The 19,716-nt window shown below is 40.7% G+C and overlaps 1 protein-coding gene across 1 annotated transcript in view; it reads right to left on the bottom strand.

Moving 5' to 3' along the window:
- Positions 1 to 3,804, bottom strand: part of bcl11ba (BAF chromatin remodeling complex subunit BCL11B a) — a 38,409-nt gene extending 34,605 nt beyond the window's left edge. Inside the window, exon 1 of the mRNA XM_041812068.1 lies at positions 3,694 to 3,804. Coding sequence (XP_041668002.1) covers positions 3,694 to 3,751 — 58 coding nt within the window. The 5' untranslated portion in view covers positions 3,752 to 3,804. The remainder of the gene's footprint in view (positions 1 to 3,693) is intronic.
- Positions 3,805 to 19,716: the final 15,912 nt, after the last annotated feature.

The raw sequence follows: 19,716 nt of genomic DNA, 5'->3' as shown, positions 1-19,716 counted from the left end.
CAGACGGTGCTTTTATCAGAAATGGCATGCATCATGCTGGGATTTTAGAAAAATGCATTCAGATAACTGGAATGAATTTTTAATCTTTTTTTTTTTATTAAAGTGAGTATGAGTCGATTAAAACGTCCATGTATTCTAAACCCGATGCTTTAAAATGATGGTGCATTTGTACATTAATATCTGCTGATGTACACACACCTGTGTGGGAGGACAGGCTTTTATAGATTTAAAAAAGTGTCTAATAATTAAAAAACTCCAGCACGTTTGATAAATGTTTATTCATAATTTAACATTTTGCAGCTCAGATCAAACACTGCATGCTTATTAGTAAGAGGCCGTCTTTTAGGTTGTGTGTTTGTGCATTTTAATAATGGTATAAAGGTGGTAAATTGATAAAAATGCAGGAAGAGAAAATTCTATTTTATTGTTTTTTTAATCTAGCAAATGCTAAGAAAGATAAGAAAGCTTTGGTGGCTGTCAGACTCTTCCTGAAAGAGGGTTTCAGGACAAATTTCTCCTGTAGACCGTTGGTGAGTGAGGCCCTCTCGGAGCGTGAGCAGTGGGACGTCTGACGCAGGAATCAGACCCTGTCGTGGTCGCCTTCGTCCTACTGTACGACTACTCTTCCTCTCAGTAGTCTCTCTGCTTCAGACCCTGGTACTCTATCACCTCCCTGTCCTCCACTGCTGTGGACACCACAGCACTTAAACACAGCTATGGCGGGCTATGGCGACCACGCCTATGATGAGGAGGAACTGTCAAAGTTTAGTTGAGAACAAAGAGCCTGGTAGCAAAGCTGCATGGGGCTGAGTACCACAGGTGAAAATGAATCGTAAACACTCTGCTCAACCATGGCGAGAAAACACAGGAAACGTCCTCATGGTCATGATGTGTGTTTGATTTTACTAACGTGTTCCTCACTCTCTGCACCACTAAAAATGTGCTTCACCTTTCGTGCTTACCTTTCTTCATAAGGAGTGAGACTCACTAATAAAAGATCTTTGATGATTAAAACTCTGATGAAAATAAAAATCTAATTTGATTTTTCTCTGACATTCATAATTCTCAGTAAATCTGTTGGAACAACATAACTGCAGCTCTGCAGGGTTGACAGAACACTCTAGAATGATTTGAAGCCAGAATCAGGCAAAGACAGTAAACCTCAAGACTAAAACATAAGGACTTTTTATGGACTGGAATAAAATGTGTTCTTGTAGACCTAAACTGTACAGTTTAAAAATGATAGCTGCCAGAATCGACACTGTCACACACACAGAATCTGATCGAACAAACAAAAACCCTCATGTGACCTCTCCCTGTCTCAGAAAACATAAATAAAGATTGATCACTGATGTATTGATGCCTGATCGGCTGTCAGAGGCGACTTTAGATCCTCTTCAGCTGTGCTGAAACACCCTAAAAAGGATCTAAATTAAATCTCAGCACCGCTGGTTGCACTGCCCAACCAGCTGTTATTAAAGTCAGACAGGTATTTAAGAATGTTTAGCACTATGTGCCATCAATCGTGCCTGAAAGAAGACACAGAATGTGGAAAGAAAGTCGTCTAATGCTAACAGATCCACACAGTGAAATTCAAACAGATCTGTATTAGCTGTAGTTGAGCACAGTGGTTAAAAAAAGAGGCAGAAAATAAAGACTGAAGCGCTGAAATCAATCATGTTATCTCAGAATGGTCAGGCATTGGCCTGTTTACTCACTTTCACTACAGCTAGGCTTTAAAAAGCTGATCAGTGGTAAAGGTCTGATCTGTAGAAGGAAACATGTCAAACTATTTATGATAACGACGATTAAAAAATGTTAACTGAACAAATGATGCACAAAGGAAAATGCAGAGGCATCAGTGCTGTGGCAGGTGGACTGAATACTCATCTACATCACAATGTCTTCAGGAGCTGAGCGCCCCTGTTGGCTGTTTAATCCTTCAGATATTGATTGATGATTGATTTGTTGTTGATGGTTTTATTCAGGTATATAGATCCTGCTCATGTAGCTGTGCTAATATAGAAGCAGAAAAATAGATCAGGTGTGTTAGGATATAAATACACTAGAATGAATAGTGAAGGAGTAATGGTCAAATATAATGACTTATCAGTTTTATATTATAATGATGATCTGCTATAATGATAGTTTTATTATGTTTGGTTGGGGCACGTGTGTGATCTGCAGCCGTGGATCTGTGCGCTGTCTGTGTGACCGGAGGAGGAGCAGAGGCTCCCCGCAGAGAGCTCGAGCCTGATCCGGCACACTTTATTTTTTGTTTATTTATTTATTTACTTATTTATTTATTTGAGTGGCTAAAATCACTGAAGTTTCTGTCGACGAGATTAAGATGGAGAATTAAAGAGAGGATGGCACTGACGCGCGCTGGGGTGACAATCAGCGCCATCGTAGAGGCTTTTTTAAATAATTATTGAATTATTGCGTTTCATAAATCCAGATGTGCCTGAATACAACAGTTAAAGCGGGTTTATTGTTCTTTCGGGGAAATCTGAAATCAAAATCGCCACCAGAAGCGTGTAAAAATGTTTTTGGAGGATGAAGGAGGTTCACCGTCATAAGAGACAGATGCAATCACTGTTGTTTTAATGAACAGAAAAAGCTGTCATACTCTAGAGCATGCATTTTTAATTCCCTCATTGATTGACTGATTGCTTGATTGGCTCTAGTGGTTTGGCTGTATTCTGGCTAAAGCTGACAGTTCATCTGGTTTCACTGACTTGAATTTAAAAGCAAAAAAGGGGCCAGTGAGAGTCCATGATGGGCTCTTGTCTCTGAGCTCATGTTGGGATATAAAACCATCAGACTAAACTACAACATCTGCTCATGTCTGTGGCTTTATATCACAAACCATCCGATCAGAGTCGTGCGTAAAAGTCGTGCGTAAAAGCAGAAAAGAATCTTTTTTGTTCAGCAGGCCTGCTGTCTGTGCTGCAATTTATGACTTTAGATATTTCTATTCTTAATTAGTAATAATAATATTAATAATAATAATGATAATAACAATAATTATTATTATTATAATAACAATAATCATAGTGATGCTCGGGTCGTTGATTAAGTTGAGATGAACTTTGAGTCGTTTAACGATCAGATGGCGGAGTGGACTCTGAGAGTGTGTGACACACACCTAAATATCCTCCATCACTTTTATTTATTATATTTAAAATCTACTTGAGCCAAAAGCAGTAAAAGAAAGAGCTTCTCTAAAATCCTCTGGTGTGATTTTGATTAGAAAGAATCACTCAGAGAGTGGAAGTCTCTCCTGACAGCTCCGTGGGAAATTTAGTTAAAAATTCACTAAAACTCCAGAGCAGAAAGAGCCCAGAGAGAGAGGGACGGAGCACGGGTGAAACTGCACGAATCCATCGGCAACATTTAGAAGCATGTGTGGAGAGGAGGGAGGACTTCTCCTCTGAATGTCGCCGATGTTTTTGTGCGTTTTTAAACCACAAAGAGTGAATCATCCAGCATCATCAGTCTAAGGTTGCTATTTTTCTTCTTTTTCTGGTGCCATTTAAGTATCGATGTTTAATTTGAAATCATTTCTCAAATGAATTTGCAGCTCAGAGATTTACTGCCGCGATCTTCACAGAGAGAAATCAGATCAGTCAGATCACTTCTGCCCATCTTTCCCGCCGTTGCCCCGGTCTAACTGCTTCCACTTCCACTCACCTGTGCTGGTTTCTCTCTGGGACAGGTGCTGAGGGTTCCCTTGCTTTCTTCGGGACATCGCCCCTTCAGTCACAGCGGCATCGGCGGGAACCTTCTCCTGCTCCTCCTGCACCTCCTGCTCCTCCGGGAGAACACCGGGGGCCGTAACCGGGCCCCAGAGCCGGCCCCGGGCTGAGCGCCCCAAACTGACCCCTCTGCTGCGGCCCAAACTGTGGCTCCCGATCCCGCAGCGGGTTAGCGGAGCGGCCGAGGCGCGGCGCGGTGAGCGGCCGTGCGCTCACACCATGAGCCGGAGGAGCGGAGAGGAGGCGCGCGCTCTCCTCCTGATGGTCACTCACTCAGAGCGCGTGTCCGTGTCCACTCTCCGGACAGCGCGCGCACCTGTCCGGACAGAGCGCGGAAAGAGGGAAGAGTTTAAATCCTCACTAGCTCCGGACACTGCTGCGCGTGCAGACGCTCAGAGCCACGCGAGGCTGCTGCGTGTCTGTGCGCGGGAAAAACACTCCCACATCCCGGGATGATCTGTGAGCGGCAGGCTGAGGAGGTACGGAAGCTCCGACGGTCCAGGGGGGCTCTCCGAGACACCGTTCGTCTCCGTGCTTGAAGGCGCGGCTCTCCGAGGGTCCGAGCGGTGCTCTGCTGCTGTGTGCGGCTCTCCGTGGGTCCGTGCGTCTCTCCGTGGGTCCGAGCGGTGCTCTGCTGCTGTGTGCGGCTCTCCGTGGGTCCGTGCGTCTCTCCGTGGGTCCGAGCGGTGCTCTGCTGCTGCGTGCGTCTCCCCGTGAGTCCGTGCGTCTCTCCGTGGGTCCGAGCAGCTCTCGGGGCGGCTCTGCGAGGTCTTGAGCCGGCTTCCGTGCGGCTCCGTGGGTCTGGTCTTGTCCGCGCGGTGCTCCGTGGGTCTGTGCGGGTCCGTGGGGTTGTAGCGGCTGAAAAGTTTGAGTTTGGATGCGGACGTGACGTTCAGTGAGCGCAGAGAGGGAGAGTGGAGACTGAAGAGCACTGGGGGCGACTAGTGGTGGCTCTACACACACTGACACACTCTCACACCTTCACACACACACGCGCGCGCGCCGTGCGGTGGTCAGAGCCTCCCGCTCCTCCTCCGTGGACTCTCTCTCTCTCTCTCTCTTTCTCCATCACATCCGGATGGATTCACTTCAACTCTGACCTCACCGGCCTCCGTTCCTCGCGCGCGTAATGCTGCTGGACACTGCGCGCGGGGTCAAATTCAGATTGAGGCGCGTGCGCTTTGAGTCAAAATTGTCAGCCGTTTGTGGCGCACTGTGGGTGCGGGAGCGCGTGCTTCAACGGTTGATTTATTATTTTAGTTGAAATGTAGATTTGGGAGAATTAAAGGCCTGACCAATCAGAACTATTGATCTTATTAATCAATCAATTTTGTTAAAACAATCATAGTAAGCACATAAACAATCAGTAACTAAATATCTTCATTTCCGGATCTTTTATATATATTTTTGTCTTTTATTTGATTGTTCTAATGTTTTTTATATATTTATTTATTTTGATGGGTTTTATTTTATTCTTTTGTTCTTTTTTACATTTGAAGTTTTTGACTGTTAATATGAGCAGAATTTTATTTTTCTGTCTCTGCCTTAAAACAATTTCTCTGACCTTTGTTTTTTACGTAAATGTAATTAAATCAAAGATCATTTAAAATGATAATAATAATGTGAATGAAGTGGAGCCTCAGATCCACATGTTGGGAGTGTTTCTGTGGAACTCAGGCCGTGTGTAGGAGTCTCTCAGTCAGTCAGCTGGTATTGGGACTTCTAATGATCGTCATGGTAACAGGAAAGCTATTAATGCAGTATTTAGGGTGTTCATCAGTGATGTTTTCACATTCTGAGCCCCACAGAAATGGAGCTCACACTCCTGTTAGTCCTGGACTTAAAGGGGTTCAGACTGACCCGGGTTCAGACCGGTGGAGCTGATGTGATCATGTGACGATGGAGTGTGTGGAGTTAGGTGTCAGTGATGATCTCTGAGGGTGGAGCTGTGTTTAACCCTGATCACGATGAAGGTTTCTGTGTGTGGCCGTGAACAGCTAGAAAACATGTGAAACATCACCACACAGTTTCATCCATGCCCTTTAAACTAAACAGTGCAGGGTTTTATGCAGATACTTCCATACTCTGCCAGCATTAACACACCTTTGTTTATTCTAAAGAACACCAAGAGTCTCCTGAGCAGAGAGGCTGAGCCAATCAGAGCAGAGAGGAGCGGGGAACGAGACTGTTTAATGTTTACACCTTTACCAGCTTTACCTGCTGCTAGCTGGGCATTGTGGGTATAATTAAAGTCCCTGTAAAGAGATTAAAAAATCTGAGTTTTAACTTTGTTGTATGTCAGACTGATGTGACATGAACCACCAGGCCAACTCCAACCTCTGAGTTTACCAAATTAAGCTTCAAACTGGGGCAGTAAAATCTGCTCCAGGATGCTGTGGGTGTGTCTGTTGAATGAGCCGAAGCCCCACCCACTCACAAGAAACATGTATGTTGACAGAAGTTTGGGTTTAACCCCTAAACGCCTGCTGTCGCGTATTTGATACATACTTTTATGACACCTCTGTCTAATCAATATGCTCAAAAAATGACTTCAAAAAATTCTGAATACAATCTGATAAATGATCAAAATGCCCTCAAGCGGATTATCAGTTACCAAAAACACCCAATGTTTTAGAATGATATACAAAAAATATATATGTTAAATTTTCTGGACTTTTTTTCCAGTAGAAAGTGAAATAAACATTTCATGTCCAAAAAAATAGAGTTTTCTGGCAATAATTTGTGTTTTCAGGCTTTAAGGGGTTAAAATGACTGTTTTCTGGCACAAATGTCTTCGTTATGATGCGTTCAATGACCCGTCGGTCGCTGTGGCTGATAGATTTAGGAAATTTACCACAATGAACAGAAAAACAGCGTTTAACTGACTGTTAACTTTCAATAAAGTGACATCGGCTAACAACAGACTGGACTGAGATGAACTGCTCTGTGATTTTATATCTATTTATATATATTTTATATATATAAGTAGTGTTGGGGGGGCGGGGTTAGCACCCATCAGGACTGGTGATGTCATGGGTTCATAACAGCCTGAATCCAGAATTCACTCCCATGTAGATCTGAGTGTTTTCCGTCTGTATAGAAAGCCCTTTATTCTTCACGTTGCCGTTTGGTTGATATAACATGCTCGTATCTAAAATGTTGAGTTGGCAGACATTTTTCTGCTAGCTCAGCTAAAATAGTTGCACCAAGCTGAGCCCTCAGAAATATTGGCTCAACCTAAATCCATATGTGCATTTGGTTTCTATCTTAAATAAACTGAGTATAATGTGTTGTATTAAGTCAAAAGTGAGCCCAGAGCTTCATCATGTGTTCTCTCCACCTCCTGGAGTCTCAGAGTGAGCCGTGGATTTAGCACAGCGGTCCCACAGCAGGCACTGGGGGGCGTGGTACACCATATTTACTGGGACAGTAAAAAATATTTAACATGAGTTAAAGAGGCGGATTTTGCATGGGTGGTGCTGACATTCGATGTGAATTGGGCTCATACATTTTTTTAAAATTACTATTATTTTTTTTATTTTTAATTTGAATTGGTGATGAAGTGAGTATACATACACAGAACAGTAACAAGAAAACAACAACAACAACAAGCAAACAAACAAAAAAAAGAGGAAGTACATAAAAACAAAAACAGACATTATTATTGTTGCCCTTATATAAAGGACGCCTCCAACCACCAACTATAGCGGGGTAGATGCTGTTCATGCCTGTAACATCCTTCAGCAGCTGAAAGCCTCGTACGATGAAGCACAGCTCACAGACATTGTTGTAGAAGTGGACCATGGCAAGACTTTCTCATGACACCGAAATGTCCTTGCAGCAATCAGCCCTTATTTTAGGTCCATGTTCTGAGGGTGGGGCGGGGGGCTTAATAGACTGCTTATTAAATCAAGAAAAATAATAATAAACAGAAACATGATAAGAATGAAAGTAGCCAAAATGTAATAGTGAATTAAATATTAAATGAAATAATAATAATGAAGTAAATCATAATAATATTTATGCATACATGTGTACACGTACACCTACATACACCTATACACATGCAAATATGTATACACACACACAGACACACACTACTACACACATGTATCGTATTCCTCAAAGTTATTCTGACTTTTATTGAGACATTTTTCATAGTTTTTGTGCCAGGAACACACCAAGGGCGGGTGATGTCACCTCGGTGACCCCCGGCCATGAGGCGGTAGCAGATCAGCCCTAACAGTTAGATGATCAGCACAATAAAGAAACCATGTCAGACTTTACTCTGCCATCGACTATGGCGCCATCACTGCCTCATAATAGCAACAACGGCTCATAGACGCCCATAACAATGCAGGAATTAAAATAACAGTGAAAAGTGACACTGTTAACCCTATGAAGCCCAGCACACAGGGCCCACTGAACTGTATCATGTCAGTTTATTTGTCAGGGATAATACCCAGAAATTACTGCATTTAATTACAGTGCAACCAATGCCGTGTACACCAGACTTCTAGGCATGGCTCATTCGCCGTCCTCGTCCTGGTTAGGCTTTTCAGGAATGCCACACATGACAGGACAGAATTAAACCCTTACTGTTACAGTAGACAGAGAAGGACAACCACATAGATGCATCACTATAGCCTCAGTAAAGCAGACATGAATATGCAGACTAGTGACAGTGACTAGAAATAACAACAAGATCAGTCAGTGAGATAGCAGCTAAGCTAACAAAGAGAAAAAGGACTAAAACATATAAAACATAAAGGCTGGTGTCATTGCTTTACCTTGTTAGAGTACACTTTAAGGTCAGGAATATTTTTATTTCTAAGGTAGAATATTCCAGGTCTGACGGCCTTTAAAGGAGCAAGAACAATCTGCAGTGTCTTTCAATTCCACTTCAGCGTCTTTTCCTCCAGTTACAGTGTCATCCTCTCACAGAACAAATAATAAGAATAATGTTATATGAGAACTATAATAATAATAATAATAATAATAAAAATAATAATAATAATAGCCGATGTAATTTTCTACAGCTCGGCTCTAAGTCAGTTTACACACAGACTGAGGCTGTCAAAGATTAACATTTTTAATTGTGATTAATCTCAGTATTTCTGTAGTTAATCACAATTAATTGTCTTTTTTCTGTCACATTTTAAAACCCCATTATTTTGCATGTTTAACATTTTTGTGTCATTTAAGATATTTCAACTACCTTAAACTAAGGATTATTAGATTAGATTAGAGATTATGACATGAGTTTAACCACAGAAAAAAGGAACTTGTTATGGACTGAAGAGGAAATAAACTAAATATTTGATTTGTCCACTGAGCTGAGAGGTTTTTTTTAAGTGAAATGAGACATTAAGGAGCAATGGTGGATTTATTTTACATCAATGCTCTGCAGGGAGACGGTGACAACGCCCAACCAAAGTGTGCTGACAAGAATGATAAAGCGTGCAATTTAAAAAAATCCCTGCACTGATTGTGGACCTTAATTAATCTAGATTAATGGTATTTATCTTGACGGCCCTAGTTTCTCCTCGTGTCCGTCTGTTGTCTCTGAGAGCAATAGAACGACACTTTTTACTCCTTAAAGCTTTGAAGCAGTGACAGAGTGGATGTGGAGAGATTTCAGACACTGAAACCAACACTTCCTTTATCACATTTTACTTAGTCTATATACTTTATATGGACAAAGTGAAATAAAACACATCAGGATAACATGGCAGTGACATGCACGTCCCATTGGGCCTTAAAATAGTCCCAGAAAAGGACAATAGTGACGTATTTGTCACAATGAAAGAAGATTAATGAGCTCCTCCTTTAATTAATCCCAATGAACTACGTATTTTATTAAAATATTTTATGTTGTTCTATCTAAAGCAACAAATATAAACCGAAAATCATGTCACCTCTATTCAATGATTAATATTTAGTATTAAGAAGACGACTGGCAGTCATCCAGGGAGGTGGCAGTGATTTTGGAGGGATGTGAAGATTAAAGACTCAGAAAGGAGAGCAGAGCCACTGTCAACAAATCTGCTGCAAAGACTGAAAACCAGAGGAAGATTCATTCATGTCAGTCGACCGCGTACTGTAAAGGAGCACACAGAAAAACGACGATTACTGACAGACTGAAGAACAATCAGCTGAGCTCAGTTTAGCTGCAGGTCAGTTTAGACTCAGCGTGCAACTGTGAGTCTAAGACATCGCTTTGCATGGCTAAATCCAAGGTCAACAAGAGGTCAGGGATGTGGTCTGATGTGAAGGTTCATGTGGTCTCCAAGGGGTCCAGCTCTGACCCAGACGGTCACGGATGAAGGCCTCAGTGCAACAAATCTTATCAATAGAGAATCAAACGCTCACATGGTCAGAACAAAATCTAACCTGATGAAAGCAAAAACACTCTTCGCCTCATACGTCTATACGACTAAACAATAATCAATGATTCTGTTTTGATCAGCTACAGAGTTTGTCTATTGTTTGTCCTTCATGTCTCTGTGTTTGAGCTCATTCTCCTTCTTCTTCTCTGGTGTTGTTCATTTCCTCTCGCTCTCTCTCAGTGGGAGGAATAAACAGCTTTCAGCGCTTCACGCTCGTTTAAAAGAAGAAAGAAAGATGGCAGCTCGTCCACACGTCTTTGTGTGACTCCCACCTTCATCACGCAGAGACACAAAGAGAGCGACGCGTTCAGACGATCATCACTGTCACGTTTAAGGAGAGCTTCATCGTAGAGACAGCGAGAACGAGGACAGGGACAGGGACCGGGACTGACTGACAGGGCTGGGCTCCTCTGGGCCCCATGTTAGGAAATCACACCAGGCCCCTCCAGCAGACAGCTACTGTAACCCCACCACACTTTACCATGCCCTTACTACACTGATGATTATTAAAACATGTAAAGTCAATGTTTAACCTCCTCAGAATAATCAGTGAAGAGATTCTGTGAGCGATCAGGAACAAGATGTTTGTAACCTGGCCTCAGATCAGGATGAAAACAATCAGAGCAGCTGGTAGAATTAGTCCACTCAAAGCTGCAGCTACAATCCTGCACGTTGCCTATATTGCAGAAAAATATTGGCAACATCTCCCTTTCATATTATATGCTATAAAAAGTTTTTTTTAAGGATAAATCACAGAAGAAGCAAAGCTTTAAAACAAACTATACATCCTCAGAAATATCTGGACCAACAACACAGGAAGCACTGTCCCGATCACACAGAAACATTTCCAACGTCTCCTTGTGAAAGCGTTTCTAAACTTTTTACAACTTTGAAGAAATCTCTGATGTTCAAAAATCAAAAACTTTAGCAACACTCTAAATCTTCAAACAGAAGCTGCCATGAAAGAAAGAAAAGCGAAGTCCAAATGAAGTTGAAGATACTGGACTGGTGAAGCTCTGTTGCTCCTCTTCAATCCTTTTTTCCAAATGTTGCCAACATGTTTGCTCTCAACAATGACAATAAATGACAGGATGTTATCTACGGGGGGCGGGACTTCCTCCCTCCCTTCCTCTCCGTCATCACCTGTTCACCATGCTCCTCCCACTCCTCCATGTCCATCTTGTCTTTAATCTGATTGGCTCAATAGTTAAATGAAGGACAGGACTCTGTTGCCTTATTGGTGCTTTTTGAACACCTCAGAGCCAATCAGAGCCCTGCTGCTCCATCTAAGCACACACCATGTCTTTTAAAACTGATCACACTTGTCTTTATGTGCACAGGTGCATGCTGGGAGCAAAAGCAGCCATGGATAAATGACGCCTTCCTTTCTATATTGGTTCTTTAATTTTTTTTTATTATTTGTTTGTTTGTTTATTTGTCTATTTAGTGATGAATATTGATCAGTGAAGAAAATAAACACATTTACTTTTAATCAGAATTCATTATCTTTATTTTTAAACATTTTAACTTTAACACTGAACTTAAGGAACTAAACTGAGAATTTAAGATGTTTTATAAAAGCAGGACACGGAATATTATAAGGTTTATTTTTTAAATGTGTGGAAATGTTTTTATTGAAAGAATCAGCTGATTCATTTTAGAAATCAAACAAGCTTGTGCTTTTGGTCAAGGATTACTATTTTAATTCCTACCTTTACCTTTTATTGGGCTACGCTGTGAACACAGGGGCTCCATGTGGCTCTGGGGCCACTAGATGACAGGAAGTGATGTCATGATTACGGTTGTTTTTGTCTCTTCATTCTGCTTCCTTGATGAAATCATTCTTTGATTTAAATTTAATTAATTTAATTTAAAATTTATCAATTTAATAAATGTTTTATACATGTAATAAATATTTGTATATGTGTAATAAGTTTTTTTTATATGTGTAATAAATGATTTTTATATATCATAAATGTTTTTATACATGTAATAAAGGTTTGTATATGTGTAATAAATTTTTTTATACGTGTAATAATTGTTTTTTTATGTCATAAATGTTTTTATACATGTAATAAATGTTTTTATCAATTTAATAAATGTTTTTATACGTGTAATAAATGTTTTTATATGTCATAAATGTTTTTATACATGTAATAAATGTTTTTATCAATTTAATAAATGTTTTTATACATGTAATAAGTATTTGTATATGTGTAATACATTTTTTATACGTGTAATAAATGATTTTTATATATCATACATGTTTTTATACATGTAATAAATGTGTTATACCCACAAATGTATGTATTTATGTGTTACATGTAGCTAAATACATGAAATACGTGTTGTTATGCATGTGTTATAAGGGTTTTGATTAATAAAAAAATGTGTTATCATAATGTAATATATGCTTTTTATTTCTGTAATAATTGTATCTTAATTAATGTAATAAATGTGTTTTAATTCATTTTAATAATATAACCCATTTAATAAAGTTGTTATTCATGTTTTACATGTGTATTTATACTTGTAATGCTGCGTTTTTATTTTGTATTTCATGGGTTTTAATGCATGAAATAAATGTGTTTTCACACAAATGTTAAAAGGTTTTAATTCATGTAATAAATGTGTTTTAGGTGATGTAATAAAGGTTTTTTATTTATCTTATAAATGTGTTCTAATACATGTAAGAAATGTTTAATTCATGTTACAAGTGTGTTTCTGTACATGTAATAAATATTTTTATGTTTCATATTTAATATTTTTATTTATGTAATATAGGCTTATTCATTCATGTGATAAAAAGTGTTTTAAGTCATGCTCCATGTGATTTTCTTAATCAAAAAATGTGTTTCAATACAAACAAATTTGTCTTTTAGTAAAACAAATGTTTTTTTTAATCATGTTATAGATGAATTCTTAATTTTAAAAAAGGGTTTAATTAAAACAAATGTTCTTCTTTATATATATGTATATATATATATATATATACATATATATATATATATATAAATTAGTTAAAGAAATGTGTTTTTTTAATCAAACTTTTTTGTTATTTTGATAAAAATATTTATGAATTAAGTCATTCTTGTTTAAGGACAGCAGAGTGGGACTGTTGGCTGATGATTCCTTTGATAAAAGCTTCTAATTGATCAAATACTCATTGATAAATAACTGATAAATGATTGATTGATTCACAGATACAGTCTGGCTTGTAGCACACTCCTGCAGTCCAACAGCGCCCTCTGCAGGCCGCCCAGTAATTGTCCATGTGAACACACAGCTCAGTGTCTGCAGCAGGCCTGGATATCAAAGCATTCCTGTAAACATCCAGAACGGATTCATTCAGGTCATTGTAGCACAATCATTGTTTCTATCATTAGAATAATATGTTACGGTGTAATATTGTCATACCATGAAAACACTTTATCATTAGAACAGAATGATAACCAGGACTGGACCTGTAATCTGGCGTACAGGGCATTTTCCCTGAAGGCCTAAGCTCTTTGGGTCTGGTTTGATTTTACTTTCATTGTGCTGATTATTTTCTTTTTTTGCTCTTCTACTTGAGTCAGGATATGTCCACTATGTTTACGTCTGATAACATGAGAGTCAGTGAAAACGGTAAATATAATTGTTATCTCTATTAAAGGGGCCTAAAGAACATGTGAGGTTATGCCATGTTTGACCAGAAGTCAGGCTGGTTCGTAAAAAATACCAGGGTCAAATTTATTCCCAATCCAGCGCCGTTGATCACATGACAAAATTATAACACAAAAATAATGACGGCATTCCAACACAGTCAGACACACACTATTAGTGAGGAGACGGAGGATCAATAATCACCTCATACCAGCAGCTGGTGTCTCATTGGTGGAGGAGCTGGTGAATGATAGGAAGTCACTCATTACTGTCTCGTCTCTTCCCTCATGAGAAGGAGGGAGTGGGGCAGAGCAGCCTGATCTGGGTCGGTGAGTGCTGTCCCTAGCTAGGGGGCCTGACCCTGGCTCTGATCCCCCCAGTCTCCAGCTCTGTCTCCAGACGCTTCCTCACATGGGTGGAACCTTGGGTCCGTTGGAGGTGGCATTGTCATCTGGGATACCTGGGAAAGGGGGCTGCTCCATGACAAGGGTCAGGGACAGCTCCACAGTGGCTACAAAGGTATAGATACAGAACCAATGACTTATAAAAATCTAGTCATACACAGGTCATTTGTACTGCCCTGAACCAGTCACTCACAAGTGTGTGTGTGTGTGTGTGTGTGTGTGTGTGTGTGTGTAGTCTGTGTTTAGTGAAGCCTGTGTATGTTCCTCTGTACTGTGCTGCCCTCTGCTGGTCACTCTGTCACCACACATTAGCACACAATGTACCGCAGTAAAACCATACAGTATTTGCTCTTTCCTCATATCTTTTTTTTTCTTTTCTTCTTTTTTTTTTTTTTTTTTTTTTGGACAGGATGCACACCTTCCAGAAAGTTCACCTTTTGTCACGTCAGTCCACAGATTATTTTCCCAAAAGTTCTGGGGATCATCAGGATGTTTTTGTCAAATGTGAGATGAGCCTTTGTGGTCAGCAGTGGTTTTGGCCTTGGAACTCTCCCATGATGCCGGTTTTGCCCAGTGTCTTTCTTATGGTTGAGTCATAAACTCTGAACTTAGCCGAGTCAGTGAGGTCTGCAGGTCTTTGGATGTTCTGGGTTCTTCTGGGACCTCCTGGATAAGTCGTCGATGAGCTCTTGGAGTCATTTTGGTGGGCTTGCCACTTCTGGGAAGGTTCACCACTGTTCCAAGTTTTCTCCATTTGTGGATAATGGCCCTCTGTGGTTTGCTGAAGTCCCAAAGCCTTAGAAATGTCTTTGGTTCTACAAGTGTTGGAGAGATGTAGAGGTTATAAAGGGTAGTCTGACCTCAGCTGTAGGCGTGCTGCTGGTTTAGTCACCTCATCAGTGTCCTTAGCTGAAAGATAGTCAACTTTAAGACCAGAGTTCAGCAGAAAAGGGAGCAGATAAAGTTGTGGTTGTGTAAAGAGCTGCAGGCTGATCTGGTATCAGGTTTGACTCTCTGCTCCGTCCTTCACTCCTCCTCTTCATCACAGAGCCTGACAGTCCGGCTGCAGGGCAGAGAGCCCACGCTGCCACCAGCCATCACATCACGCACACAGTCCACCTGAGGACTCGTGGTCAGACATGGGGAGGGGGGGCAGGGCTGCATATTTTGGGTCAGGATAGGACGGGAGGCGTGGGGTGTGTGTGTGGGGGGGGGGGTGATGAAGATGAGGAAGGACATTGCAGGCCTCTTCACCGCTCAGTGGTCAGCTCACCGTGTGCAATGATCAGGTCTGTACTCGCCTCCTGACAGGCCGTCACATCAAGACCGAGGGGGGGCGGGGGTTGTCCTGGATCAGGTCCTTGAGTCTCTCTTTTTATTTTCACCTCACAGCATAAAAATCTCTGAGCAGAACTAAACAGCCTGTTGTAATGACACTGTTCTAAAAACATGGAGGGAACTCTAAAACCAAACATTGTTGGAAATAATGATTTACAGCGCCTATAAAAAGTATCCACCCCCAGGAAGTTTTATACTCTTATTGGTTTTATAAATCAATCACGGTCAACATTATTTGGCTTTTTTAAAAACATCCTCTCTAAAGCTAAAGTAAAAACAGATTTCTACAATATCATTAAATAAAAATATGTAATGTAAAATAAGTGATTGCACAAATATTCACTGTAAGTAAATATAATATTCTAATAATATTCTGTAAGTGACTGACCTAATTTAACAGAGGTCCAGCTGATCAGTAGTAGTCTCACAGTGAAAGGGGGATCACCCGAGTCCAGTGAATATGTCTCAGTGATTGTAGTATAATGGGTCCTCTCTCTGGAAGGTCCAGGCACTGGTTGAACAGTATTCCTGGCTACCATTACACAATGAAGACAAAAGAACACTCAGAGAAAAGGTTATTGAATAGTTTAAGTCAGGGGAAGGAGACAAAAAACATATCCAAGGTGCTCATCAAAAAATGCCTCATCAAAAAATAGAAGTAATATTGCACGTGTGTAAATCAGCCTAGAAAAGGTTCTCCTCACAAACTGAGTGAGCAAAAACTTCAGCAGCTGAGATGGGAGAGACTCTGCAGACAGCTGTTGGCTGGGGTCTTCACCAGTCAGAGCTTTATGGGAGAGTGGCAAAGAGAAAGACACTGTTGAAGAAAACTTCTCAAAGGGATACTTCAACATTTTAGCAAAATCGTCCATTGCCATAATCCTTATAGTCTTACTAACAGGTTTGTTACCTTTAGTTGTCGGTGCAAGCAATTTTTAGATCGGCGCTGCTGAGTTAGGAGCTGCTCTGCCAACGCAATGGAGTCTTATGGTATTCCAGCTTTCCCTCATCAAACTCATCAAATACACAATCCAACAACTCCAAAACGCTCTAGTCGACAAATTGTGACCTGTACATTCACCACGCTATGAAATAATAACGTATAATTATGTAACATTACGACACATGAAGCAAATACTCTGAACTATTTCTTGAATAAACCACTGGGCGGAGTGACACAGTGCAGCAGCCATGTCTGGAGTGTAGTTCCGGCTTTGCATTTAGCTTTAAAACATCTCCGTCTCGTAATGTTCCATGATTACCCACGGCAATGAAATCGGCAGGGGGTTATGTAAAGGGTTCCGTATCTTTGTTTGTTTGTATGTGTACTAAGGCTGTCAAAGTTAACGCGTTAATATGGCGTTAATTTAAATTACTTTTAATGCCGCTAATTTTTTTGTCACACGATTAACGCATGCGCGTTCTGCATGACCCTCGACCCATCCCGTAGTTTGCCAGACCAGGAAGTGGCGCCGTCGTGATGCGGTACAAGTGAGCAGAAATGGATAAAGGACAGAGACTTTTGAACGACAGGTTCAGCTTTCAGATCATGTCAGATAAGACTGAAGTTAGTTTCTCCTACTGTTGACATGAACGGAGTTACAGGAAGTTCGTAGAGTCTTATATAGCCCGCACCACTCGCTGGCCATGCACACCGCTAATGCAGAGAGCCGCCCCCCTCGCCATGCTGGATTTATTTACAATGGAGACACTCAGACAACTCTGCAGGGATGGACTCGCTATCTGGCATTTCCAGGTGTGCCGACGCACTTTTGGGCCAGTATGATTTATTCATTTATTTAGGCTATTATATCTGCCATGAACCGGCACCACAGCTGCGCTGACTATTTATATTGACTGTTGACTGGTCTGATCACATCTCCTGAAGGTCTGTTTACCCCCCCACACTCTCATCCCCATGCAGCTCCTGCTTGAAAGTGAAAGTATTCGGAAAAAAACTAAACTTACTAAAATGATCGACTGGAACTGTAAATAAACACCAAATATAAAAAACAGTCAATCAAGATGCTGCAAAAGTGTCAAAGACTCTGTAAGAGATTGTCTGATGCTGGTGAATGTACAGCTGCATCATGAGGAGAAGGAGGAGACAGAGCAGCAGAGGCTGGTGTGTGACAGCAGAGCAGAGGTTAGTGAATGAGCTCTGTAGAGTATCAGAATAGAAGCTGAAAGCATTATTAGACTGTGGGTCTCCTTTATTTAGGAAGAAAAAAATGGTTTTAGATTAAACCCGTAGCTCTTCTATGATCTGAAGAATGAAGAGATGGTTCAGTCCTCTTACTACACCTTAAAAGTTCTCCACTGAGACTTCTTTTACTTTGTGTGTTCATGAGTTTTGAAAAGCAGCTTCACATGTGTTTATTGCCATCATTCCAGTAAATCTACTGGACTGATGACAGTCATTTCTTACTGTCAGCATTAATTTTACATTTGGACTATATTTTTTAGTTTGAAAGTAAAAATATGATAAATAATAACAGACATTTTTTAAGTAATTACTTGCTTTTTCTCTTGAGCAGGGCAGATGTGTCCACCTTATATCAGTGAAACAGTGAAACACCATTAGATGTGTCTGTGCCTTACTGCTGAGCTCTCAGCAGAGACTTGACTTCTTTATGTCCATGTGTGATGATGAAATCTGCTGTTTGGTGTTCAGCTGCTGAGAACAGAGGAGGTAACTTCTAGAAGTCTAAAGTTTGACTCTACATTGTGGTATTATTCAGTAATGTTACATTAAGGTCAGTACCTCCATCTGTTGAGCTTGAGTTTACCATGTTATGCTCTCAGCAGATTTTTGCAGCGTTCAGTATCTTTGAGCTCAGACTAGAGAATTTTCTGGACTTTATCTGTTGTTGTTTTGGGTTGTTGGACAAACATTTGCATAAAGAAAGCATTTTTGTCCACTTGTGTTGATAAGGGTATTTAAATCTTGAGAAATAGTACTGTAAGGTACATTTAGAACAGACAAAAAAGTGTGATTGATCGCGAGTTAACTATGGAATATGTGAGATTAATCGCAATTAAAAATTTTAATCTATTGACAGCCCTAATGTGTACAAGATAACTCGAGAATGGAAAGTCAGATCTTCACCAAACTTTCAGGGAATATTGGGATAGTGGCAGGGAAGAATCAAGTAGATTTTGGTGATGATCCGCGCACCTGTTCGGTTTTTCTTGGACTTTGAAATTTTGAACACTATAGTGATCAATGGAAGCATGAGTTCCTTGGTGGCGCTGCTTAGGCGTGGGTCTGCCACCTCCAACGGCCATTCTAGTTATTTCATAGCGTGGTGAATGTACAGGTCACAATTTGTCGACTAGAGCGTTTTGGAGTTGTTGGATTGTGTATTTGATGAGTTTGATGAGGGAAAGCTGGAATACCATAAGACTCCATTGCGTTGGCAGAGCAGCTCTTAGGAACAGTGGTGAACTTTCCCTGGAGTGGTCGGCCAACCAAAATGACTCCAAGAGTGCACGACGACTCATCCAAAAGGTCACAGAAAAACCCAGAACCACATCCAAAGACCTGCAGGCCTCACTGGCCTCAGTTAAGGTCAGAGTTCATGACTCAACCATGAGAAAGACACTAGGCAAAAATGGCATCATGGGAGAGTTCCAAGGCCAAAACCACTGCTGACAAAAAAGAACACAAAGGCTCGTCTGCGTTGGACTAAAAACATCCTGATGATCCCATAGACTTCTGGAGAAATATTATGTGGACTGACCAGACAAAGGTTAAACTTTCTGGAAGGTGATCGGCCTGTTACATCTGGAGTAAAAATAACACAGCATTTGATCAAAAGAACATCATGCCAACAGTCAAACATTGTGGTAGCAGTGTGATGGTCTGGATCTGCTTTGCTGCTTCAGGATCTGGACCACTTGCTGTAATTGATGGACCCATGAATTCTGCTGTCTACCAGAAAATCCTGAAGGCCAACGTCTGGCCATCAGTTCATGACCTGAAGCTCAAGAGCTCTTGGGTTATGCAGCAGGACAACGACCCGAAATATTCACTATATTGCCAAAAGTGTTCACTCACCTGCCTTGACTTATACATGAACTTAAGTGACATCCCATTCTTAATCCATAGGGTTTAATATGACGTCGGTCCACCCTTTGCAGCTATAACAACTTCAACTCTTCTGGGAAGGCTTTCCACAA

Source organism: Cheilinus undulatus, linkage group 18, assembly GCF_018320785.1.
Source record: "Cheilinus undulatus linkage group 18, ASM1832078v1, whole genome shotgun sequence".
Taxonomy (NCBI): Eukaryota; Metazoa; Chordata; class Actinopteri; order Labriformes; family Labridae; genus Cheilinus; species Cheilinus undulatus.
This window is presented reverse-complemented; position numbering and strand designations above follow the sequence as displayed.